The 26,295-nt window shown below is 45.8% G+C and overlaps 2 protein-coding genes across 7 annotated transcripts in view; one reads left to right on the forward strand and one right to left on the reverse strand.

The window, feature by feature from the left end:
- Window positions 1–16,600, forward strand: part of LOC147717174 (uncharacterized) — a 130,990-nt gene extending 114,390 nt beyond the window's left edge. Inside the window, exons 3-4 of the mRNA XM_086919291.1 lie at window positions 13,982–15,221; window positions 16,315–16,600. Coding sequence (XP_086775417.1) covers window positions 14,074–15,221; window positions 16,315–16,600 — 1,434 coding nt within the window. The 5' untranslated portion in view covers window positions 13,982–14,073. The remainder of the gene's footprint in view (window positions 1–13,981; window positions 15,222–16,314) is intronic.
- The window catches only part of ATP6V0A1 (ATPase H+ transporting V0 subunit a1), a 260,245-nt gene that overhangs the window by 128,599 nt on the left and 105,351 nt on the right, over window positions 1–26,295 (reverse strand). For all 6 annotated transcript variants that reach the window (XM_086924114.1, XM_086924113.1, XM_086924110.1 and 3 more), the window contains exons 8-15: window positions 26,028–26,110; window positions 22,880–22,973; window positions 21,940–22,152; window positions 20,448–20,598; window positions 11,972–12,111; window positions 10,585–10,742; window positions 9,392–9,482; window positions 547–665 (exon numbers count right to left, since the gene is read on the reverse strand). In XM_086924114.1, the coding sequence (XP_086780240.1) occupies window positions 547–665; window positions 9,392–9,482; window positions 10,585–10,742; window positions 11,972–12,111; window positions 20,448–20,598; window positions 21,940–22,152; window positions 22,880–22,973; window positions 26,028–26,110 (1,049 nt within the window). The remainder of the gene's footprint in view (window positions 1–546; window positions 666–9,391; window positions 9,483–10,584; window positions 10,743–11,971; window positions 12,112–20,447; window positions 20,599–21,939; window positions 22,153–22,879; window positions 22,974–26,027; window positions 26,111–26,295) is intronic.

Genomic DNA, 26,295 nt, shown 5'->3' on the forward strand with positions numbered 1-26,295 from the left:
AGAGAGAGAGAGAGAGAGAGAGAGAGAGAGAGAGACGAGGAGAGAGAGGAGGAGAAGAGAGAGAGAGAGAGAGAGGAGAATAGAGAGAGAGAAGAGAGAGCGAAAGGGAGCAGAGAAAGAAAGAGAGCGGAGAAGAGAGAGAGAGAAAGGAGAAAAGAGAGAGAGAAAAAAGGAGAAGGCCGAGAGAGTGTGTAAGTGTATGTTTATGTGTGTGTGCGTGTGTTTGTTTGTTTTCAGTCAGTCTGTGCAACAATCCTTTTTTTAGTCCCATTCCATACAATCCCCTCTCCTCCACCAGAGCACTTTGGCAGCTTACTTAAGAAAGCTTGCAAAGGATCAAATGAATGGAGCATGGGATGGGCTGTTCGATATGAGGCAGTGAACTGAATATCTGTGGCCATGTTTCCACCTCTTAGATATGCGCAAACAAGAAGAAACAGAATATCAGGAGCGGTTATGAGGGAATAATGGTACTATTCCTTAATCTGTCCCCTAAAGGAAACTCTACAGATTTACTCAACTTTACAACACATTAACCTTACTCACATGTTGTTCAAAAGGCTCAGGGAGACACCAAAAAGCATATGGATGATGCCAAGAATGACAGACATCTTCATTTTGAAGGAATTAAGAAATGTAAGCTTGTTGGTCGCAATATTCCAAATCTGTAAAAAAAAAAAAAAAAAAAAAAGGACAAGTGAATATCTGGATTTGGAGACAGGGAAAAAAGTACACAGCATATACTATTGATTAGTCTACTGTGTGAAACACTAACAGATGTATTTACGGGAGGTGAACATGAGCCAGTGTAACAAGGCATTATCTTGTTAAGAAGAGTTTACAAAGTAATAATAGAGTAGATAGCAAAATAGGTAACATGGAGAATTATTTCAGCAGATGTTCACAGAAAAAATGGGTTTATGGCATTATAAAATATCATTAGCATTGGCAAAATTCTAAGGTCTCCAGGTAAGGAGTTCCTAAGTTTTGGTGCCTACCCACAGAAAGCTTCATTTGCTGTATCATCACTGAATTATTTGTTGAAGTTGGAATTGGCAAAATGTGGATTTATTTGAATAGTAATGGAACGGGCAATCACACATATGTTGTGGCTCAAAAGGACTCTGCATAGTGTTAATGGACCACAACATAATCAAAGTCTCAACCTTTGCACAGTAAAGGAGTCTCTAATCCTTTCTTGAGGACAGAGACTGTCTGCCACATTACTAGAATAGTTACAGACACGGACAGACGAACAAGTTACTTAGCTTCAGTAACAATATATCTGTAAGAGACATATTTTAGTTATGGATTCCTTACCTTAGAATTACCCCCAGGTATCAGACTGGATCTGGAGAATTTTTCTTCAGCAGTACTCCTGCGCGACAGTAGGTGGCGATGATCGACTCCGCATTAGTCACTGGTGTCATGATCGCGGGAATGAAGTTGCAGTATCTACTTAGACGCCGTCCCTGCGTGCTGTCAGTTCTTTACACAACATTCCACGCCAGAAGCGCAGAGTCATGCAGGACACTGACCACTGGTGCATAAAACTAGGGCCCTGAAAGGGAGTCGCTTACTCTAAAAGTCAGTTCGCAGAATGGGGAGGTTGGGTAGGGCGGTAAGGAATCCATAATTAATATAGGTCTCTTACAGATACCGAAGGTTAGTAACTTGTTCATCTGAAAGAGATTATTAGTTATGGATTCCTTACCTTAGAATAGATACCCCAGCAATACCAACTCCGGAGGTGGGTCTGCAAACCAAGTTCACACCAGGAAGTCCTGAAGAACCGAGCGGCCAAAGAAGCTGTCTCTCCGGACTTGGCTGACCTGGCAGTAATGTTTAATGAACGTGTACACCGAAGCCCACGTGGTTGCCTGGCAGATGACATGAAGGGGGATTCCACGTCCCAAAGCAGTAGTGGCTGCCGTCGCCCTGGTGGAATGGGCGCTCATCCCTTCTGGAGGTTACTTTTTCGCCAAGGAATAACAATTCTAATGCAAAAAACGACCCATCGAGAGATGGTTTGGCATTGCGCGGCCCGACCTTTCTTAGCACCCACATAGCCAACAAAGAGCTGATCATCCACCCGGAATTGTTTTGTGCACACCAGATAAAAAGAACGCACGTTTTGGATCCAGATGATGGAGCCTCTCCTCCACTTTGGAAGAATACGGGGGCGGGAAGAAGGTGGGAAAAGTGATGGCCTGTACTATGTGGAAAGAGGTAACCACTTTGGGAAGGAAAGAAGGTCTAGTGCGAAGGACAACCTTGTCCGGATGAACAGCCAGGAAAGGAGGTTTAGAAGAAAGAGGCTGAAGCTCACTCACCCTGCGAGCAGAGGTGATGGCAACCAAAAAGGCAGTTTGGAGGGTCAATAGTCTGAGAGGACAATTATGTAGCGGCTCAAAGGGAGCGCACAAAGTAAGTTAGAACAAGGTTCAAGTCCTACTGGGGCATTACGAAAGGATTAGGAGGTAACAGGTTAGTAATGCCCTTAACTAAGCGATTTACAATAGGGGACTTGAAAAGAGAAGGATGATCAGGAAGGCAAAGAAAGGCCGAAATGGCCAAAAGATAGCCTTTAAGAGTGCCCAGAGCAGAGCCCTGCTGGGCCAAAGCAAGAATGAAGAGGAGAGCCTCTGAAAGAGGGGCAGAGCCTTCGCAGTGCACCATGCCACAAATTAGTCTACGGGCGTATACCGATTTGATATGGAGGTGTGCCTGGCTCCCAAGATAACATTACAGACTTCGGGAGGAAGGTCGAAAATTGTCTACTGTCGCCGCGCAATCTCCACGCAAGGAGCTGAAGGCTGGACAGGTTCGGGTGGAGGAGCGTCCCCTGCTGCTGTGACAGAAGATCCTCCCGAAGAGGCAGTCTGATCGGAGGATCGATGGCCATGTTCAAGATCTCGGGATACCAGCCTCTTCTTGCCCAGTCCGGAACCAAAAGAATTACTTGGGCCCTGTCGCGCTTGATCTTCTTCAGCACTCTGGGCAGAAGTGGTATAGGTGGAAAGGAGTATAGAAGACTGCAACTCCACTCACGACAAAAAGCACCGCCTAGCGAGTGCCGGCTTGGAAATTCCAACCCGCAGAACTGCTGACATTGCACGTTCTCTTCGGTGGCGAATAGTTCTAATCAAAGCTCTCCCCACTGCTGAAAGAGACTTTGCACCAACTGAGTGAAGACGTAATTCCTGAGCCATCATGCACTGGCAGCTGAGTTTGTCCGCCCTGGCACTCAGGGAACCCGCCAGGTGTTTAACCACAAGGGACATGCCCTGATGTTGCAGCCACTTCCAGAGATGAAGGGCCTCCTGACAGAGGGACCACAACCCCACCCGCCCTGTTTCTTGCAGTACCACATGGCGGTGGTGTTGTCCGTGAACACATGCACTACTCTTCATTTGACAGAAGGCAGGAATGCCTTTAGTGCAAGATGAATCGCCCGGAGCTCCAGAAGGTTGATGTGGAGCTCGGACTCCGCCGGAGACCAGAGGCCTCTGATCGCCGCCTCCCTGATGTGGCCGCCCCACCCAAGAAGTGATTCATCTGTCACCACGGTGAACTCTGGTTGGGGAAGGGAGAGGGATCTGCCACTGACCCAATCTTGGTTCGATAGCCACCACTGCAATTGGTGTGCAGTGCCCTCGGAGATCTGGACGCGATCGGAAAGATTCCCCTGATGCTGTGCCCACTGGAACTTCAGGTACCACTGCAGAGCCTGCATATGCCACCTGGTATGGTCAACCAGCAGAATGCAGGAGGCCATGAGGCCCAGCAGCCTCAGGGTCATTCTGAATGAAACCCGGCGACAGAGTCTGAAAGATCGGAATAAGCGCCCGAATATCCCGGACTGTTCGGGAGGATAAGCCCGAAACTTTGCGATGTCCCGAACCGCCCCAATAAAAAGGAGCTTCTGAGAGGGAATCAGGTGTGACTTTGGCACGTTGATAGTGAACCCCAGCGAATGCAGGAGTCTGGAGGTGGGAGAAAACAGCCTGTGGCGAACTCGCCTACAACAGCGATTCGTCGAGATAGGGGGAAGACTGGATGCCCTGATCTGCGCTGATGAGCTGCGACCACCGCCATCACTTTCGTGAACACATGAGGGGCGCCGGTAAGGCCAAAGGGGAGCACGGTGAACTGAAAATGCTCGTGGCATACCATGAACCGCGGGTAACACCGGTGGGCAGGCAGGACAGGGATGTGAAAATTGGTGTCCTGCAAGTTCAACGCTACCATCCAGTCTCCAGGGTAGAGGGCAGACCGGACCTGAGCCAATGTCAACATTTTGAATTTCTCCTTCCGGAAGAAGCGGTTGACGTCCCTGAAATCCAAGATAGGACGTAGGCCTTTGTTCTGCTTGGGTACCAGGAAGTAGTGGGAATAACAACCGTGACCTACTTCCGGAATAGGGACTGGCTCGATGGCTCTCTTGGCCAAGAGAGCCGCAACTACCAGACGGAGAAGGGCCAGGTGATCCTCTGACATGCAATGGAGTGTTGGTGGCATGGAGGGAGGGGTAGTCTCGAAGGGGAGGAAGTAGCCCTTTCGGACCATCTTCAAAACCCACCTGTCCGACGTGCTGTTGTGCCAGTGGGGGAGGTGATGGCGAATCCTGCCACACTGGTGGCCCTGAAAAGTCAGACTAGGAAGGTTTGGAGGCTGCTGCAGAGGGGGCGCTGGTGGACTGGCCTGCCCTCTCGGCCCAGACCCACGACACTGAGTCCCACGTCCCCGGCCGCGCAGAGGCTGAACAGCTTACGCAGGCCTGTGGCTCTGAGCAGAACGTGGTGGGGCACCCCTTCCGTAGCCACAAAGGGGGCGAAAAGTGGACTGCGCAGGGCGAGAGGTGGTAGCGAGGCCCAAGGATCTGGCCGCAGCAGTAGAATCTCTAAAGAGCTTGAGCGCGTTTACCGCTTTGTCGCCAAACAAGCTACGGCCATCAAAGGACACGTCCAAAAGAGTCGATTGGACATCACCCGAAAAGCCAGTGGACCTCAGCCAGGCGTAGTGTAGCAGGGCTACCGACATTGAAAACGGCCTCCCTAGCGAGTCGGCAGTGTCCAGCCCACATCGTATGGTGAACTTTGCTGGATCTCTACTATCAGCAACTGCACGGGAGAGCACAGCCCAGGCCTCCTCTGGGCACCGTGGCAGCACCTGCGCACATGTGTCCCACACAGAGTGGGGGCAACGGCCCAAGAGACATGCCGTGTTCACTGTCCGCAGTCCTAAGCTGGCAGAATAAAACATCTTTCCAAAATGATCCAGCTTCCTGGATTCGCTATCTGGGGGAGCAGTAGGGAACGCGCAGTTGGACGTCGAGGATTAGACTATCAAGCTCTCATGGGTAGGGTGTTGGGAGAGGAAAGTGGAGTCGCCCGGGGCTGGGCGGTGGTGTAGGGCAATCATCCTATCCACAGGAACCCCTGTGCAGGGCTTGGACCAGGTGCCCAGAAGGATGTCTGTGAGAGCCTCATTGAACGGCAACAGGGGCTCCAAAGAGGATGCTGCTGGTTGAAGCACCTCAGTCAGAAGGTTAGTCCTGACTGCCACCGTAGGTAGCTTAAGGCCCAAGGCCTCAGCGGCCCTACGCAACACCAGAGTGTAGGAGGCTCCCTCCTCCATAGCCACAGTAGGAGGGGAAAGGATGCCAAGGTCTGGGGATGTATCCAGATCACTGGCCTCACCCAGTTCCTCTCTTCAGTCCGCGGCTTTTCCAGCTGGTCTGCTAGAGGGTCAATAGACCCCTCTCAGTCCTCCTCACCCTCCTCTGGCTGCCACTCAGGGCGATAAGGAATGCCAGGATAGAACAGAGATACAAAAGTAGTGGTCGCGCCGGTACACGCGTCGGTCGACTCCGGTCGGGCTCCGTGTCCATGTCGAGGTGGAGGCCATGGTCGACGCCGGCTGGTGACAACCAGCGTCGGAGGGGGTGGAGGTGTCGCCAATGGATTCGGCGCCAGAGGAGGTGTCGTAAGGTCGAGCGTCACCGATCCGCATCAGACCTGGATTCCTGGGGGCCCTGCTACTCAAGGGCTGAAGCCACCAGCATCGAAGGCCTAGAACCTCCAGCCGAGTCCACCGGGCCCAAAGGCGCACCGTCGGAGTCGGCTGCCCAAAGATGGAGTGGAGAGCTACGTAAAAGATATGAAGTTGGGCAGGGCTCGCCCCGGCTCCCGGGAAGGTAGGGAAGCTTGGAGCCGGACGACTACCTTCCGTAAACCGCGTCGCCCAACAGACGAGGACAAGGCGAAGAGCGACAATGCTTCTTTGCCTTCTTCTTGTGCTCAGACTTACCCGAAGACGAAGACTTCGAACAGGAGTGATGGTGGTGACTCCGCGACCGGTCCCGCGACCTCCCTCTCAACTGGGACCTTGAGCGCCACGGAGCTGACTGCCGGGCCTCGAGAAGCTTTCGGGACCATCCCGCAAAGACTTCGGGTTCATGGCCTGGCATTTGGAACACGACTTCGGGTTGTGGTCGCCCTCCAAACACCAGAGGCACTTGAGATGTAGGTCCGTGACCGACATCAACTTGTGACAGGAGTCACAAGGTTTGAATCCGGTCCGTCTACGTGAAATCCCTTGCACCAGAAGTCTAACGACTCAAAAAAAGAAGAAGTCGACAAAAAGTTAAAAAAAAATTCTAGTCAAATAAAGACTCTGGGTACTGCTCTCTCCGGATCTGCGCTGGCTGGCGCGGAAAAAGAAAGAACCGACGTCGCGCTGGGGCAGTCGTTAAGTAGATATTATGACTCCATTCCGGCGATCATGACACCAACATATAACATGGAGTCAACCAACGCCACCTACCGACACGCAGGGGTATTGCTGATGAAAAATTCTCCGGATCTAGTCTTACGTCTGGGGTTAATTCGAAGGTAAGGAATTCATAACTAATAGTCTCTTTCAGATAGACACACACATGCGCACACACACACACACACACACACACACACCGCAATTACTTCCTTGTTTAAAATGTATGTAGAACCTCTGCAGAACCAGTACCAGGAATCAACGTTTCATACCTACACTGCATATATATAGCAGAGGGATTCGGCCCACACTAATGGAGAAAGATAAGGACTCCATCTTTAAAGTGGGACGGATGGCCCATGATATTGTTTAAAAATAAAGCTAAAATTCTTCAAATAATCTTTGAAGTCAAGTTTAAACCGTGATATGATCTGCCATCTAAAACTAATGAAGAGCATCAAACTGCTGCTGTGGAAACGATATAGAACCACGAGTTCTAGAGCAAAACATTGTCATTGCAATGACTTACATGTTGGGCCATCTCAGCTGAACATCATGAACATGCATCTAGGGCTATGAGAGAGATATCTCATGGGCATCACAGCTCACATGTGCTGACAGATCTACACTGGCTGATTAAGCAAGACTGGGTCCAGTTGAAAATGCTTACATTGGCTCTGCAAGCAGGCTTTGGTAAAGCGCTTGAATATGTTAAAGAGAGACTGCAGATTTATCTGTATTTGATATATCAGCCTGAAGCAGAGGTAGGCCCAAGAAGAAAGTTATATTAAAGCAACGTAGAGTAAACAGAACAGCAGAGAGAAGATGTTTTGCCAGCAAGTAAGTCTTACAGAATAACCTGAGGAAATACATGTAACACTGCTCTGATGTTTGTTTCAAAAGACACCAATCTGTGTAAAGTGCCCAGCGCATCGCCTGAATGCCCTCAGACACATATTGGCGCAACACCACACTGATGCTGCTTGCAATTCACAGCATACATTGTTTTACACTTACAGCTCTGGAAAAGGGCCAAAAACAAATTACCCAGTGAATAAAGTCACAGTGAGGATGTAATTTGTCAACCTCAAACCTGGTATTAAAAGAGTGCCACCGGGGGCTCAACAGGAGCCTGTGCCCGCTTTGCAAGCCCCCAGGGCAATTTGGTATTTCATAAGGGGAAACAGAAGCTTGTGTGCGGCCCCTTCTGTAATACAGATAGCACTGGCACACATATAGAACCAGTGTTAACGATATCCCTAAAGTGCAAGGGGACTTCGCCCCATTCAAATGAGGGAAGAACTTTGCCTTTGTGCCCTCACGGCATTACCAACGTGAGTCAGAGGAAAAGATGCCCTTAGGAGGCGCACTAAAAGTGTCATACACAAGGTGGCGCACTGCCAGTGCACCCCCCTAAGGTCAGTCCTCTCAAGGGATAAAAGAGGAATAGACCCCCACCCGTGACATACCGCCTGCAAAGGGTTCTCTAATTCCTTTTGAAAGTGCAGATGAGTTGCTGCTTGCACAGTGAAACACAGAGCAGCTTTTAAACAGCATCTATGTATTCCCTCTTCAGTGTGCTGTGCCCAGGGCAACGTGAGTACGCAGCTGCGCTGAGGGCAGCATATTCTTCATAATAAGGCACACCTTCCATGCTTCAAGGTGCGCTGTGGCGCAAACAGGAAAAGTGTGACTTATCTGCAATAAGTCCCCAGGTGTCACTAGGCTGACCAATTTCCCTTGAAGCACTGTAAAGGTCCTTCTTACGAGAATTTGATTCTATGGCATCCCTACCTACTTATTTTTCTATCTCACCATCTCTTGATGGGTGTATTTATGAAAAATAATTGATATTTAAATTGGAGATTGAAGGATCTGAACTGTCCCCATATGCAGTGGACATTTTCATGAAGGAGCGATGATAAGAGGAAAGCAGCTACAGCAAATGCTGTACTTAAGACCTTCTTTAATGTGTTTAAGTCCAGGGTAAAGAAGCTGTTAGAGAATCATGGCAGGGGTGGCCACTGATAATTTGCTAGATATTCTGGGAAATTTTGAAGAAAGTAATCGCCCTTCCTTCTCTGAAATTAAATTAGCTATGGTTCTTGCTGGTGCCTGTTTTCCTGAAACTTAGACACCACTTTGGGTACGGACATTGATGGAACTCAAAACACGTTGGCAAAGATCCCTCCAAATGTGTAAATAAGCTGTTTCAATGATAATCAGGATACTATTTGCAAATAAATAGTGAAAACATATATTTTGTACAGTTTCCACTGAATACAGGAGACTTATATCGATTGTGATTTGGAAAAAAGACAAACAATCATACGTTTAGTAAAATCACTGGCTTAGTTTTTGTTCTGCAGAACTAAATAATGATACAGACAAGTTTACATACAACCAGGGATAAGGCAACTGAGTATTACTGGCTCATGGACACTGATTCACAGGAGAAAAGGCACCGCTAATTAGGCTTTTATGAAGACGAAATACACCTAGTCTGTCATTCCTCACACTTGTATAGTTATGTATATATAACATATATTGGTATTCACTTTTTAAAAGACTTTACCTTTTGGAAGAGACACAAGAAAAGCAAAAAATCCATTCTTACCGGATCTATACCAAAAGGGTATGGCCCATTGAACACGCCTGTAACATTTGGATCCAACTGGAGCACCGGGTGGTCTCGTAAGGCTTCCTCCCTACAGGAACAAAAAACATTCCTCAATTATATTAAAATACAACCAGATCTGGTGGTAGTGTGCCTGGCTGGAGGTGACAAATGTGATCCCGGACAAAGTAGCTGTACAAACTTGTAAACAAGAAGAACCTTTTTAAAGTGGATGTTCTTGATTTGCGATTCAAGAATAATCAGTGTCTACTATTTGTAAAGGTATGTGATTTTGAAAGAAAATACATTCTGGACTGCTCTGTCTTGATATGTTGAGCATTTATTTTGACAGCTTCAAAAAAAAAATCTGTTAATTGCCCATAGTTGAAGGAAAAAGAAAATTGAAGCAGTGCACTAGAAATAAATAAAAAAATATTTTCCCAAACACGCTTCAAAAATGAGCTCCATGATCTAAAAAAGATGTTGGGCTACAGGAGAAATAAACATAAATAGAAACTGTTTTGGCTGCTCGTGTCAAAAACACTGGACATGCTCAGAAAACAAACAAATTGGGCAATGGGAACAGCTGCAGAAGCGATCAAAAAAACCATGAAAAAATGGACTAGGGACCAGTTCAAAACAAATAAAATAGCAGACCCTGTTAATCATATGTGGAAATGTAAACTGACTAATATACATTTTCACAAACATGTGCATAAAGAGAAGTAATCCCACTGACTGTAAAACATCTGGGAGTCTTCTACAGGGCATGATTCAAGGTCTTTTTGATGTGATACATAAAAGACTGTGGAGGACTAAGGAGGTTGTAGATACACACAAAACTAGAATGATATGATTAAAGCTCAAAGCCAATAAATGACACCGATATACACTTCACAACTCATGCAAAAGAACGCTGTCCCTACACCACCCAACCACATAATCATATAGTTACAAAAGCCAAGTATCCATCAGACAGGTGGGCAGCCTGAGATTTATAAACATCAAGCCCACTATGGGTACCATGCTATGTACTCTTTATAAATTGGGTGGCAAGACGTCTTAGCAGGTAGCAGGTATGCGTGCATGGGGAGTCACGAGTGGCACGGTCAAGGTTTGATAGCCACAAAGCATTAAAGAAATAGCCAGGAACCACAAACTCTTAACATTTAAAAGATTTTCTCTGTACTTACGACCAGTCAGATAACGTGAACATAGGACGGACGCTCCAGGAAGACCCGAACATGTTCAGCGCTTTCGAAAAGCAGTCATTGTAGATGAGGCCGGTGTACATGGAGAACACACCCATCAGAAGAATGATGTACCGGCCACTGAAGATCATCGTGAACAACTAACCCCAAGGAAATAGGTAGCAGGAAGGAGATGTTAGTGCAGATGTACAAACGTCTTCAGATAAAGCTTAGTGTCAGATACTTGTGCCTTAAAAACATTAAATAAGGTTACCATTTTCCTAAAGTAATAGAGCTCATTTAATCAACTAAAATATGGATAAAAGCTGAGACTGCTCCAAAAGGAGTACAATCTGCAACCAACATGGTCAATGTCAGATCTCTGCAGCAAGGCCCACACCTACAGAGCTACCTTACTGGCTTACGGGTCAAATGTCAATTCAGTTATGAGTCTTTATGAAGGACTTAACCTTTAAAGAAACAATATGGAAATATCTCAGCACTACCAATTTTGCTCAGATATATGGCAGAGAAACCCACCCCCGTGTTACCAATAGCAGACATCAGTAATTCTGGGAAGGGGGGGATACTCCTAAAGACACATGGTGATCTCTTTACGCGGCAAATGCTGCTTGCTTTACACCACTTTTCCACCAATTTTTACTCTGCACATTTCACCTACTGTCAAGTAGAAGTGTGTCTGGGGAAATAATTATCCGATTAACTTCTGCTATTAGCCTCATCAGGATGAACACGTAATGAAGCCCTTTCAGATAAGTGTGGATGCACCAGCAACCAATGCAAAACTATGGTCAAATCAATAACTGACTTTGCCAGTACTTGCTGTTTTACTGAAACAAATATCCTGATACGCGGGGGTGTTTTCCTGTGCATCAGAGCCCCTGTTTTCTTCCTGTGTCGGGGATCACCATGCAAAGTAGGGCAATCTAGTGACATCTGCTGGATGCCCATAGTAGGTGATTCCTGAAAACTGCGCATCTACACTTCAAAAGTAATGTGAATGTTGTACTACTTTGTGGGCACTGCTTAACTTTTCATTTTAATGTCCTTGAATGCTGCACTAGCATTTCTTGTATTTGTTAGAACCCATCGCTTGACACATACACACATCCCTCTTATTAGAATGTTAAACATGACTATGTTAGATATTTTGGAAATTTTTGTAACAGGCGTTTGGTTTATGAATCACCTGTGAGTTGTGTTTGTCTTAATTTCATCTCTTCATAAATAAACTATGCTTACTGAGGGATAAGCTTTATGAATGCAACCTTTAATTGCCTGATGCATCAACATTCTTAGCTATCACAACTGGGACAAAGTAAAACAATTATTTTGGGTACACTTACTACAAGTCAGTATTTGTCGTTACCTCATTATCACTTTTCTGCGATAAAATACGACTCTCTCGAACCACCATCCAAACCGCGAAGAGGGTCATCAGGATGCCATGGCCGAAGTCACCAAACATCACAGCGAACAAAAAAGGAAATGTGATGACTGTGTACGGGGCTGTATATAAGACAAAAAGAAGCACATGCTGCAGGTGAAAGGCTGTGTTCAAATTCATCCGCAACTTCATACATGTAATAACACTCATTGTCGTCTGTCCTATTGATACAGTACATGACATCTAGGGGACTCCGTGAGGAACATGGGAGGGCATTAAATCCGCCACAGAGAGGATGAGCCAGGCAAAGCAGCAGCCCATTCTCCTATCATGACAGTAGAAGGATCTTAGGCTACAAACCATTAGAGCTTGCCGATGGACGCACTGGTGCCTACCGACACCCTGCATAGAGTATGTACTACACAATACTATTCACAAGCTGTATGTGGGGAACTCCACTTCTGCCGCGCCTACCTTTTCAGTGTGGAAACCTCCGCACACATCAGTATATGTTTTTGTAGTAAATGTGGGAGAAACCAGGGGAGTGGCTGGAAAATGGATAATACTTACTACCAAATGGGAAGGGTTTAGGGAAATTTAAGGAGAGTTTTAGGGATGGGAAAAGAAGGGTTCAGGCTGGGATGTGCTCCCACAAAAGATTAGGATTATTGCTAATTACATACTACACTGTGCAAGTTACTATAGCCCTAAAAGGTCACAAAAGAGTAGTAAATGTGCTTCTGTAGTAGGGGATCTCTGTGTATAGTCATACTCTAGTGAATAGTCCCGCCCATGTGCGTGGACCCCGGAGCAATCAAAAATAATCTCTTAAATTGTCAAAAAATGCAGAACTGCAAAGACACTTAAGAGAGAATTTAAAGACAGATAATGCAGCCTATATCCACAGGCTACACTGTCCAGTACTTCAACTAGAAATTCCACCAAAAAAACCACACAAACAGCACAGCTTGCCCAGTTTCCTCACAGAGAAAACTTGCCTCTACAAGAAAAAGCCTCTTGAATGATAGAGAGGAAGGTATGGACAGACAAGCCCCATAGGCTGCCATTATGTGGCTCAAATAGGATACTGTGCCTTTAAGAAAACTTTTCCGAACTCTCTCAGTATCCCAGAATGCACAGCAGGTCCCTTTTACTTTCAGTTCTTTTTTCCGGCTCCTGCAAGCAGGACCCTGGAGCATTGAGCTCTCCCTTTCAAGGGTTTATTTGGTGATTTTTCACTTTTTCTTGTGTGTAGTGCTTGTTGTTAAGTACTAAGCCTTTTTTCTTCACTGTATTGTCAAAATGCCTGGCTTATTTGACATTTGCCCAGAGTGTGATAGAAAAAAGGCCAAATCCGACCCACATGGAGTGTGCACCGTCTGCCTCCCCTCTTCTCATGCCGAAGAGGAGTGTGAAATCTGCAAAACCTTCTCTGCCAGGACCCTAAGAGAGAGGATGAAGATCAGGCTCCAAGGCCTCAAGGACAGACGTCAGAAGGCACAAGGTGGGTCAGGGCATGCTTCATCTGCCTATGTTGGGGCCTCTGGGGGGCTCCCCAAGGGCAGGAAGTCCAGCAAGCGTCCCCATACTCCGCCAGCGTCGATTGCGTCGACGAGGGGGATGACAACGGTCTGTTCCCCATCTCCCCGGGGCTCTTCACAAGAACCAAGGTATCAGCGATACCGAAACGCGTAGATCTGCTCGCTTTTGCCTGACAAAGATGAAAATTGGCAATAAAAACTGAATGCTGACTACTGGAGTGTGTCCCACTTTTTTCCTGCAAAGGGAATTGCGATGAAATATAATTAGCGGCTTGGTTCTGCCGTAGGGAGAACGCACCCGTGACGAGCACTGCACAATACACAAAACTTGAACCGACGTGGTGTTACACATATATATATAGATATATATATCTATATATATATATGTGCAAGTACATATACACACATATATACATAGGAGAAAATATATATAGACACTAGAAAAAACAAGCATTTGCAATGCAATGGTCTCGGCATCATTAAAGGTAGAGCAATTGGCATTGCTCATGACATTTCTTTTTTTTTCTTTAAAATCATAAATAAATGGCATTGTCATTTACATTGCCAATACACAGCACTCTGCACTCAACAGCACACACCACTCTGCACCTGCACTCACTGCTCTGCACACTCACTCTGCACTCACTACTCTGCACACTCACTCTGCACACTCACTCTGCACACTCACTCTGCACACTCGCTACTCTGCACACTCGCTACTCTGCACACTCGCTACTCTGCACACTCGCTACTCTGCACACTCGCTACTCTGCACACTCGCTACTCTGCACACTCGCTACTCTGCACACTCGCTACTCTGCACACTCGCTACTCTGCACACTCGCTACTCTGCACACTCGCTACTCTGCACTCCCTACTCTGCACTCGCTACTCTGCACTCGCTACTCTGCACTCGCTACTCTGCACTCGCTACTCTGCACTCGCTACTCTGCACTCGCTACTCTGCACTCGCTACCCTGCACTCGCTACCCTGCACTCGCTACTCTGCATTCTGCACACTCACTCTGCACACTCACTCTGCACACTCACTCTGCACACTCACTACTCTGCACTCACTACTCTGCACTCACTACTCTGCACTCACTACTCTGCACTCACTACTCTGCACTCACTACTCTGCACTCACTACTCTGCACTCACTACTCTGCACTCACTACTCTGCACTCACTACTCTGCACTCACTACTCTGCACTCACTACTCTGCACTCACTACTCTGCACTCACTACTCTGCACTCACTACTCTGCACTCACTACTCTGCACTCACTACTCTGCACTCACTATTCTGCATTCTGCACACTCACTCTGCACTCACTACTCTGCACTCTGCACTCACTACTCTGCACTCTGCACTCACTACTCTGCACTCTGCACTCACTACTCTGCACTCACTACTCTGCACTCACTACTCACTACTCTGCACTCACTACTCACTACTCTGCACTCACTACTCAGCACTCACTACTCACTACTCACTACTCTGCACTCACTACTCACTACTCTGCACTCACTACTCACTACTCTGCACTCACTACTCACTACTCTGCACTCACTACTCTGCACTCACTACTCACTACTCACTACTCTGCACTCACTACTCACTACTCTGCACTCACTACTCACTACTCACTACTCACTACTCTGCACTCACTACTCTGCACTCACTACTCTGCACTCACTACTCACTACTCTGCACTCACTACTCTGCACTCACTACTCTGCACTCACTACTCTGCACTCACTACTCACTACTCACTACTCTGCACTCACTACTCACTACTCACTACTCTGCACTCACTACTCACTACTCACTACTCTGCACTCACTACTCTGCACTCACTACTCACTACTCTGCACTCACTACTCACTACTCTGCACTCACTACTCACTACTCTGCACTCACTACTCACTACTCTGCACTCACTACTCACTACTCTGCACTCACTACTCTGCACTCACTACTCTGCACTCACTACTCTGCACTCACTACTCTGCACTCACTACTCACTACTCTGCACTCACTACTCTGCACTCACTACTCACTACTCTGCACTCACTACTCTGCACTCACTACTCACTACTCTGCACTCACTACTCTGCACTCACTACTCACTACTCTGCACTTACTACTCTGCACTCACTACTCTGCACTCACTACTCACTACTCTGCACTCACTACTCACTACTCTGCACTCACTACTCACTACTCTGCACTCACTACTCTGCACTCACTACTCACTACTCACTACTCTGCACTCACTACTCTGCACTCACTACTCTGCACTCACTACTCACTACTCACTACTCTGCACTCACTACTCACTACTCACTACTCTGCACTCACTACTCTGCACTCACTACTCACTACTCTGCACTCACTACTCACTACTCTGCACTCACTACTCTGCACTCACTACTCTGCACTCACTACTCTGCACTCACTACTCTGCACTCACTACTCTGCACTCACTACTCTGCACTCACTACTCTGCACTCACTACTCTGCACTCACTACTCTGCACTCTGCACTCACTACTCTGCACTCACTACTCGGAATATGAGATAGAAACTGAAAACTGTTATTACCAATAAATGTAGGTTTGGGCCACCTGTTCCCAGCATGCCTTGAAGATGCAAGGCCCGTTACATGTATTCTACTCTGTTCTTGTCCCGTTCACCCTGTCTCTGTAGAGAGCCACCCATTGGCATCATAGGATGAATGAAGCGCTTTGTCTAGGGCCAATTACTGGTATTGATTTTTCAGCTCAATCTTACTTCAGGCAGCTGCTCCACTATCTATTAATATGACGTGCAATGTGCAATCCGAGATGTGCAGTGAGCGGGAAGGACACAGCACTGTGGAGTGGAAAACAGAATACGATGGCAACTCTATCCCACAGTCCTGCAGTCACAAGCAAACACAAAGGTGTGTCTCACTACAAAAGAGCTCACAGGATGTCACAGTGATTCACTGCAGGACTGTGGCTGCAACTCTACAGCAACTGCACCAACTCAATGCCAAAGGCTGTCGCAGGAGCAAAGAAGACTAATGTAGTGCAAAGCCATACACTGCAGCTACAAAGGGTGGCAGGACCATGTCAACACTGCCCCATTGTAGCCAAAGAGGAATAGATACAGACAAATAAAGAAAAGCACAAATTCCTCACAGTCAAAACAAGCGTATGACAGTATTTATACATAAAAGTAAGATTATAAAGACAGAGCATTACCTAACCAAGTACTGTAGTCATAGCAAACACGACCTTCCCTCACATAAATACATGGCCAAATGGATACAGCAAACCAGGAGTTTAAAGCACACGTGACCTTTCAAAGCAAACATGCTACAAAGAGACACCAAGCAACACGCTAAATCTCTCCACCAGCTCAACACTGAGAACACTTGAGAAAGAGATATCTAATTAATCCAACACAGCACGGAAATAAGACAGAATGGCTTATCCCATCTTTACATATTGCACTAGCAACTAGAACTCAACAGGCAAACAGAACAAAAGCCAGTGTCGTTGTTAGAGTGGCGTTGTGAGTCTCGTCTACATGCAAATAAGATGGACACGCTTTCATTTAGCAGCCAAATATACAATAACTCTTACTGCCCCCGGAATTCCGCCGCGGCCGCACCGGAAGTCAGGCAAGGTCGCCTGTGACGGGGGCGGAGCCGCGTCCGGACCGGAAGAAGAGGCAGGCGGAGGAAATGCGTGGAGCGGCCCGGGGCTCCTGCGAGCGTGGAGAGCCCCGGGGCCGACAACAGGACGTTGCACACGTGTTGCGGGGCTCCCTTGACCAAGAGGGAGTCCCGGGAAAGGAGCCGCAGCGTCAACTCTCCCTGCCGGTGCGGAGAGCGGAGTCCCCCAGATTGCCACAGTAAGTTAAAGGGGAGAGGGGGGGACGGTGCGCGCGTGCGTGCGTGCGTGTGTGTGTGTATGAGTGGGGGGGTTCTGTATGTATGTGCGTGCGTGAGCGCTTCTGTTTCTATGTATGCGCATGCGTGTGTTGTGAGGGAGCCTCGCGCAGCGCTCGTACTAATGCGCGTGCCAGTTTAGATTCGCCTGCGCGTGCCAGGAGTGTCTCCTGGGAAGCACACTCGCTGACAAAAGATCTCGGCGGAGACGCGCTTCCGCGCGTCTTTAGCCGAGACCTAACGAGCAGTTAAAATTATGTTACATAACATCACACATGACAAACTAAATTGCACCATTGATGCTATATCTCAAAAGACATCATTTATAACATCACTGATTCACACATGACATGTTACATTACACCACTGATGACTAGACATCTCAAAAGACATAATTTATAATATCACTGATACCATCATACAATCATTGTGAAAGTGTCTTATAGGCTTCCTGGACTTCGAGTACTTCAACAGCTACATCTATGCGCATCACCAATCAGATGATAATGAACATAATCTGCCCATACAGCAGATCTGCTATGATGTAAGATGACGAGACTTTGAATGAGCGAAGCTGGACTTTAAGACAGAGCCTTTGTGGGAGTGAGAAACAGTCAGAATTAAGGTCTGAAGAGTATTTCCAGTCCCTTGAGGTGGGCACAGAACTCTAGTAACTGTCACGACAAAGTTGATCCCACAGAAGACCATGAGACATCATCCGGCTGCAATCCATAAACAGATCATTTTGGAGCTGCTCTACTCATTAGCTTTCAACTCCTGGTCAGGAAAACAGAAATGAAGAGAAACGAGTTCTAGGATATCAATAAAGAGCTGACCCAATTGGGCTTAAAATAAAATGGTTCGTGTCCGGCTAGACATTGAATTTTTGACAAGCAGAACGTACAGATTTTTACTCACGAGTTTATAACCCACGCCTCTCGGAAGAGCTGTGAAAGAGGGGGATGGTTTATGCTGGGGACCAATCCTTTGAGGGTGAACCACCTGTGTCTATAAAAAATTTTGAGTGCATTTCTTCTACATATGTAAGGACATTACCAGGAAAGGGGAAGCTGTTAGATCAATGGTGATAAATGCAGGAGTAGCTCTTGGCTGGGGTTTGGAAAGCTTATTCAGAGTCTTTTTTCTCTTTACCTCTCTTTTCGTAGACATCTAAAACCTGTGCGTGACACTCTCAGAAAAGACAACGATATAGACAGTAGAGGGGAGACGACAATATTCCAATTACTGAACTGATACCCCATTCTGGGGCATGTGCCTTGTTAGAAATCTGGTTAGTAAGCTGTGGTCCTTTGTATTGGGTTTTCTTTAATAAGCACGTTTGAAAAAAATTACAAACATATATGATATCAAGGATGCAGCCAATGGAGGTCAACCACCACTACAATGCAGACACATGTTGCCTGTCGCTCGTCCCACTCAGTAATCAGAGCACGCTTCTTCAAACCTGGACTGCTGATTTCCGGTGGGAGGACAAGCACTGTTAGTGAACTTCAAGAAACCAAATAGGAGTCAAATTTTCAAAGTTCAGGAAGGTGAAATGGCAACAAAGCTGTTATATATGCCTATTGGAGATGAATGAAACTGAAGAAAGACACAAGATCCTCTTCCAAGACATACCCACTTCTAATCGTGGCATAGTACCATTCTTAAAGAACCCCGTGCTCCATCCCGTATGGACATGTTGTGATACCAGGATGTGGGATGAAAGCCAGGAGGAGATACCCATTGTATACTCTCATTCCATATGTGCAGAAACAAACCTGCACCTGTCTTCATAAACATGAACAGATGTTTTTGGCTTGTGATAAGATTATGGGTTGGCATCAGGCTGGAGAATAGAAGGAACCTATGGCTCAATGTCCAAACCAGAACTGATTCCATAAAATTATGTGGCTCTTACTGCCTATATTTGCACCTGAACTGCCATCAGGCACAGAGGAACCCATTCTTTCAGCATACAAAGTCACAAATGGAATTAAAACTATCATCACAATGCACTGGGGTTCAAAGTCAGAACCTTGGATCCAATATGAAGACTGAGCTGGTGCAGGTAAGGCCAGTGGCATATACGAGGCCGAAATCTTTAGAGTTAAGACAATTCAACTAGGAGCTTAAGACAGGTCATCCACTGAGGCACTGACAAGGGTTTTCATGGAGGGTTTACAGGCCACAATTCCCCACATGCCTCAGAAAGAGGAGTAAACTTTCCCCTTGTTCTGCATGTCCCAAGTCCAGTCCTAGCCTAGAGTGGTACTTGGAAGGTGGTGTGGACTGAACGGAACCTCAACTCTTCTTTCCTGCTCCAAAATGATTATAAACTGCAGCTCAGCTCCACCATGATTGATTTTATTGACCCTCACAAGGGATGGGGGACTAGGGCCCATACATAGCAGACAATGTTGGGCCAGCGGGAACCTCTCTTGCTGTTATTTAATAGCCTTGGGAAACATTCTAACAGTGGACTCGCAGGCTTCAGAAACGTCGTCTTAGGCTTTGGATAACCGATGAATCAAAGAAAAAAAGTGAGAAAAACACATAAAAATCCTCAGTGAATACTCTGGATCCCTTACATCTATGGTGCACAATAAAGGAATAAATATCGCAGGAAGTGTAGCTAGAGTATTATTTTAGATGATGCTCCCATGAGAGAAAGCTCTGCTACCGAAGCAGAAGAAATTAATTAATTCATTACAGATCTAGGCTGCCAGCTCCAGATTTTTCTACGAAAGAGGAACTTGAAAAAAACAGCCTCGATGTTCTATTGAAGGCATCTTTTCTTTGATAGGATTTCCATAGCCACGTAAGGAAGGAAATTGTGGTATTTATAATTAGAAAAGCCCTCCCTGGAGAAAACATTTTTTTAAAAAAAATAAACACAACTGGCATATGATTCTGACGTGTAACACCAGACATTTTACTTCACAGTCATTGGCGGGAAAATCCGTTATACAGACCTGGATTGATTTCTCTGTATGTGCCAATACCATAGGCGTCGACCAGATTCTGAAAGCCACTTGTGAATTTGTTGGTTTTGTTGTAGGTGGGCGGAGTCTGGTTGGTTTGCATCCTGTTGAGAATGGACGGCACTGTGGATCCACTATGGTCCTAGTAAATGAATAGAAGCAAAAAGGAGGTTTAAAATAACATTCTCAAATTATTGATGAAGCATACTCTCTTAAAAGGACAAATATAACTATTAAACAACTTTTAGGAAGTGTCTTAAAAATCAAGAATAATAGTTTCTTTGTGACCTACATATTATTATTTAAAAAAAAGACAGAAGCCACGGGTTTGCAAATTATCACTGAGCAGTGCTCACCTCTCAGCATCAGAGAGTCATCACAAATGCATTAAGGTATAAGATACTACAGGTGTGTGCAAAAACACACAAGCATTTTTCTTGCTAATTTGAGTACATTTTTTTTTAACTTGCTAAAATTCATAAAGTGCGAAGCAGGTAAAGGTAAAAAAGATAAAAGTGGCCACTTTATCAGCGCGGCGAGTTGGCAGGAAAACATCCGCGCTGAGACTCAGAACCACAAAAACCAGTGGGTAAATGATGCCATTCGTTTGGTCAGCTCTGCATAGCAAATCCATGGTATCAGATGTCACACCCCTATTTACCCTAACCCACCGCCACTCAGAGCTAAGTGCAGTTCTGAGTTGTAAAGGGAAAACCACCACCGCTAGGCTATCAGAATTTCCCTGAGCATACACCTTGCCAGCACAAGTTCCCTCCTCCTTGATCAGATAATCCAACTACAGGAAATTATCCGGTGTGTGGCACAGTTATGCACCGAACAGATATGTAGGGGACCAGGTGACCTTATATTTCAATTGAAATTTAATCCACCTTTGCAAGGCACATATTTTCCTGACTTTGTGGATAAAGTTGAAATTTTACCCTTCAATAGTTATCATTTGCACCATCTGCAAGTTGCTACTTCAAAGTACTGTGCAATACCCATAAAATTTTCCTAAGACTTGATTCCAAGAGGTGAAATCACTTAAGGAAGGTCTTAAGGAAGCTACTTTGCATTTAACTTTTATGCTATATGTTAATGTGGATGCTTTTCCCTAGCCAGATCATCCACCTTAAGGGAGAGAGCATGGGTGCCCCTATACTTCCAGTGTGGTTCCACAGACATGTCATTGTACTTTGTTAAACTTTCATCATCTCAAAAATCAAGGTGGTAGTTTACAGAACATGTGATATGGAAGTGATTGAACGCTGCCCTGCTGCTTTTGATGGTACTGTGTGTAGGGTTGTTTTTATGGATATTTATTTCTCAATTCTGTTCACTTCTTGTGCAGGTTAACCTTGTTTACTCTTGGACCTAAAGATCATAGTGGCAAATACTTCATTGTGGTATTACAGTCTCAATGATTGGAAAGCCTCTGACTTTGATATGATAAAGAAATATGCCAGTGTAGGAGCAGACGTACCGTGCCTCTCCGAAGTGCAAACTGTATGGAGTCGAGGTCTGTGACCGGGCACCACACCTCAGCGATTAAACACTTCTGCGTGACATCAATATTGCAGAGATTCAGTGTGTGGTATATGGCCTTCATCTTCCTCACTTTGATGAACCAAACGCGGATGTTCTTCGCCGCGGCCTGCAGGACTCTCTGTCTGTGATCCTCAGTTTGGTTGAGTACCTTTAGGTGGGAGAAGGAGACAGGTAAATGAGAAAATCTAAAAATTGTAGGGAAAACAAAAGAGTGAGCTGGTCTGGACTCCAAAGATACTACCATGTGCTGTGTTGTCAAAGAAGCAGACATGAAAATAACATGCAGATGTTTTGCTGTTGTTTAAAGACATTGTGCAATGGAACTACCGCGTCCCATATTGCTGAGATCATGACTTCATGTACAAGTTCATTGAAAGGCTGAGATGAGTCGGTGGGAGCATTTCTGTGAATTAGGGCTTAGAATGATGAAAGGCTCCTAAAAAGAGGCAGACTCTGGGCTCTTTTTAAGCATTTCAACTCAGAATGAATTGTCAAGAAAACTTGTCATAACTTAGATGACACATAGTAACTTTTTCCTCAAAGGCTCTGATCTCTTACTAAAACAATCCCGGTTTGGTTAATGGTCTATTGTTTTGCCTCAATTGGTAACTATGAGGATTTTTAAATGGGGAAACCCACACTCAAAAACTATTCTCGCCTGGTCATCTTCTCTTCAAAAAACCCTCCTGAAGCGTTCCTGGTCTTCTCTCAAAATTTTAACGTTTAAAATGAAATTTTCCTGCAAACAGTAAGAATTAAACAAGCTTTTCATATGAACTGGTGATCCCAGATCAGATGGCTTCTGCGCTCACTTGAATTATGCATCGAACAGAGAGGTACACAAAGAAATAACTCAGCTAGTAAGGAACTCCTACCATCTGAAGATCCTCAATTCGGATATTAACACCGGCAGCCATTTCCTTCCTCTCCTGCGGAGTCTCAGGACAGGGGTAGAGAGAGGCACGGAATCTGTAAGGGACATTTGAACCCGTTACATCAGCAAGCCTCACAGAGTTGTACAACAGAGCTGGGAAGTAGCGTTGAAATAATGTAAAAAATACTAGATGTTCTGTTAGACCTAGCACCATCAACATTAGTAACTGCATTGTTAAGGTGCATGCTTCTTGCTATCATCATTGAGCAAAAGCACTATCATTAGAATAGTAGTAAAATATATATATAACTATTATTGAGTATTCTATGCATGTTATGCTGAGAAGGTTCACGCTCCAGCTCCCCTTGCTGCCCAAACAGTAGGTCCCAACCTCTGCCATTCATGCCTTTCTGCCATCTTGGACTGTCTTGCTTGTTTTGCCTGTTAGCCTGTTTTAGTCGTGCTTTTGTAAACAATTTGCTAGTCTCGACTACCACTGTTTAGTCTTCACTTATTTCATCTAGTTTCATTTTTACTGTAATTGTTTCAGTAATTGTTTCAGTTCTACTTAACTTTTTAGTGTTATTGAATTGTGTATTCATTTTGCGTTGTATTATTTCCTATTGTATCTCCTCCTGTATTTGCACTGGCTTTGCTCTCACTGCTCGCTTTTCCTATCTGTTTTTTTTAACAGTTTCCCTACCAATTCCAACCTCCCGCTAACCCCGCCCACCCCTACCCAGCACCCCTCTATCCTCCCAGGACATACTTGATGGAGGACACAGCACGGTGATGCCGCAGGGGCCCAGCCAACGTGCCGAAGGCCAAGCCTAGCCCACCCCCAGCGTCAGAAACCCTGGTTCTCCGGCTACACAGAGATACACTGCCGCTGAGCTCCGAGCCCTGAACTCTAGACTCTGCTACAATAACTGCAGTCGCACTTCTCCATGTTCAATGGCAGGACCTGTTACCTACCGGTATGGTCTCTGCTCCTGTGACACCGGAGCACCTAAACACACACACAGACTACCACCATGCCGACCACGTCTGCTTCAGAACAACTCCAGTGCCTCCTGCTCAACGCACAAACACTGTGCGAGCAAACCATGGAGAATTGGGACACCATCACCTACCTGATCCATGACATTGTCTTCCTCACGGAGACCTCACTCAACCCACCATATGCTCCTGACATCGCCTTAGCAACACCCGATGGCTAAAAGATAGCCCACAGGGACACCATCAACAAACATGAAGGCAGAATCCCTATCATCCACAAAGAAAACATCCACTGCACCACCACAGCAGACACCACCTCGATCATGGATCACCTCAATTTCCAACTCCAAACCGACAACAAAACGGCCATCAGAGGCACAGTCACCTACAGACCACCAGGAGCACGTCCCAGTTTCTGCAAAACCATTCCAGACTTCCTTGCCCCGCTCGCCAACGACTCCAAAAACAACATCTTCCACGGAGACCTGAAATTCCACCTCGATGACCTCAATGACACCAACACTGCCAAACCTCCTCTAAAGCATCTGCTTCACCCACGCAGGACATACGCTTGACCCCCTCTTCACGGCCAGCATAACAGTCAAGTACTGTCATGTCAGGGAGCTCACCTGGGCAGATCACGTCATTGTCCACTTTATCATCACAGGACCCCCTCAACACTGCCACCAAGCCGCACAGCAACTCCCACCACAAATGGAACAAAGTGTCATAGAGGCAGTAGACAGACGCCCTCAACACCTCCCACCCTGACACTGCAACCAACCTAGAACAGGCTGTCAAGAACTTCTCTGCCTGAATCACTGACTGCGCCGTCAAAGTCGCCCTATCAAGTCCACCAAACTCAAGAGATCTACCAAACAGGCCCGTTGGTACACCAAAGAACAAAGAACCACGAAACACAACTGCAAGCAACTAGAAAGGAAAGGGCGCACCAGTAAGGATTACATAGACATCCTTCAACCAATACCACTAACTCCAGAAAGAGACTAAATGGAGCACCTTGGTAGACCGCATCAAAGACAGTTCTAACCACAGCAAAGAACTCTTCAATGTCGTCAGAGGTTTCAAATGGAACTCCTCTTTCCTCACCGGAAGAACCCAGAGAATCCGCCTACCATGGTTCACCTCGGAACTGAAGAACATCATCTGCACCGTCCCTCAAGACTCGTCCCTCAGCCCCACAGTACTGGTGCAATGAAACCAATGACACAAAATAAGACAACAGGGAAAACTAAAGGATGAAGGAAAAACCCATGGTACATCATCTGTCTTGACATTCTTGGGCGGGCGGGGGTTATGAGAATAATCCCATGAAGGACAGGAGGTACAGCAAAAGATCCATTCTTATTTCTGGTTAAACAGACACACTAATCATGAGACTCTACTTCCCAAAGAAGAATGCTTCAATTTCTTCAGTTTTGGCTCACTCTTTCTTATTTCTGGTACACGCATCCAGTTTCAACATTATGATTACCAGTCATATCATAACAGTGGGTTACCCATGTGCTATCCCTGTCGAAAGCAAAGGGAAAGCAAGAGGATTTCTGGCGCTTTGGGGAAATCCCAACTAACTTACATTCAATCTGATTGCTACTAATGGGAAATTGAGTTTGCCTTAGGACTTTAGCTCTGGGTTTTTGCATGAGGTAGACACAAAATCATGTCTGCTGTGGTAAGTAAAGAAATGAAAACAAAACTAATGTAAAAAGAGTAGAAACAAAACTTTCCCCAACACACTGCACCCTGATCATTTTGGTAACCAGCAAAACAATAATCCTAGATCTCTCTGCCTCTGTGTTGATTCTGAGGTTTGTGTGCAAAGCTGCAAGCATACAAGGAAATTATCATTTTGTGCTGCACTCTGGAAACTACGGCTGTGAATTGCTACTAGAGGTGTGGCATTTATGGGGTAAGGGAGTTCATACAAAATAAATTAAAATGTAGCATACATAAAGTTGGACAAGTACACATTGCTAGCTTAAACAAAAACCTTAAAAGGCAGTAAATGCACCAAGCTTGTACAATGGCAGCATCACAGAATGGTTGGTTCCCTGCAACCTTACAATGCTCACAACTATAAACACAGAATCATGCATCAGTAAATCTATCTTCATGGAGATGGTTCTTACCCCTCGCAGATTTTCTTCACACGGTTCTTCAGCTGGTCTCCTTGGAAGAAGATAATGAAGACAGACTTGTGGACGTAATCTCCCTAGTAACAATAAAAGTAAGAAGATGAAATGTGTTCGAATGGTAAAATCTGACATATAAATGTGTCCACTGCGGAAATCAGCTACAGTCCCAGCTCCATACTGGCCAGTGAGGTAAGCAGGAAATAGAATGTCAAGCCAGTATTTTGGTGGGTTACCTAACTCTCTGCTTTATGTAACAGTTCCC

This window comes from Lissotriton vulgaris, chromosome 5, assembly GCF_964263255.1.
Source record: "Lissotriton vulgaris chromosome 5, aLisVul1.2, whole genome shotgun sequence".
Classification (NCBI taxonomy): domain Eukaryota; kingdom Metazoa; phylum Chordata; class Amphibia; order Caudata; family Salamandridae; genus Lissotriton; species Lissotriton vulgaris.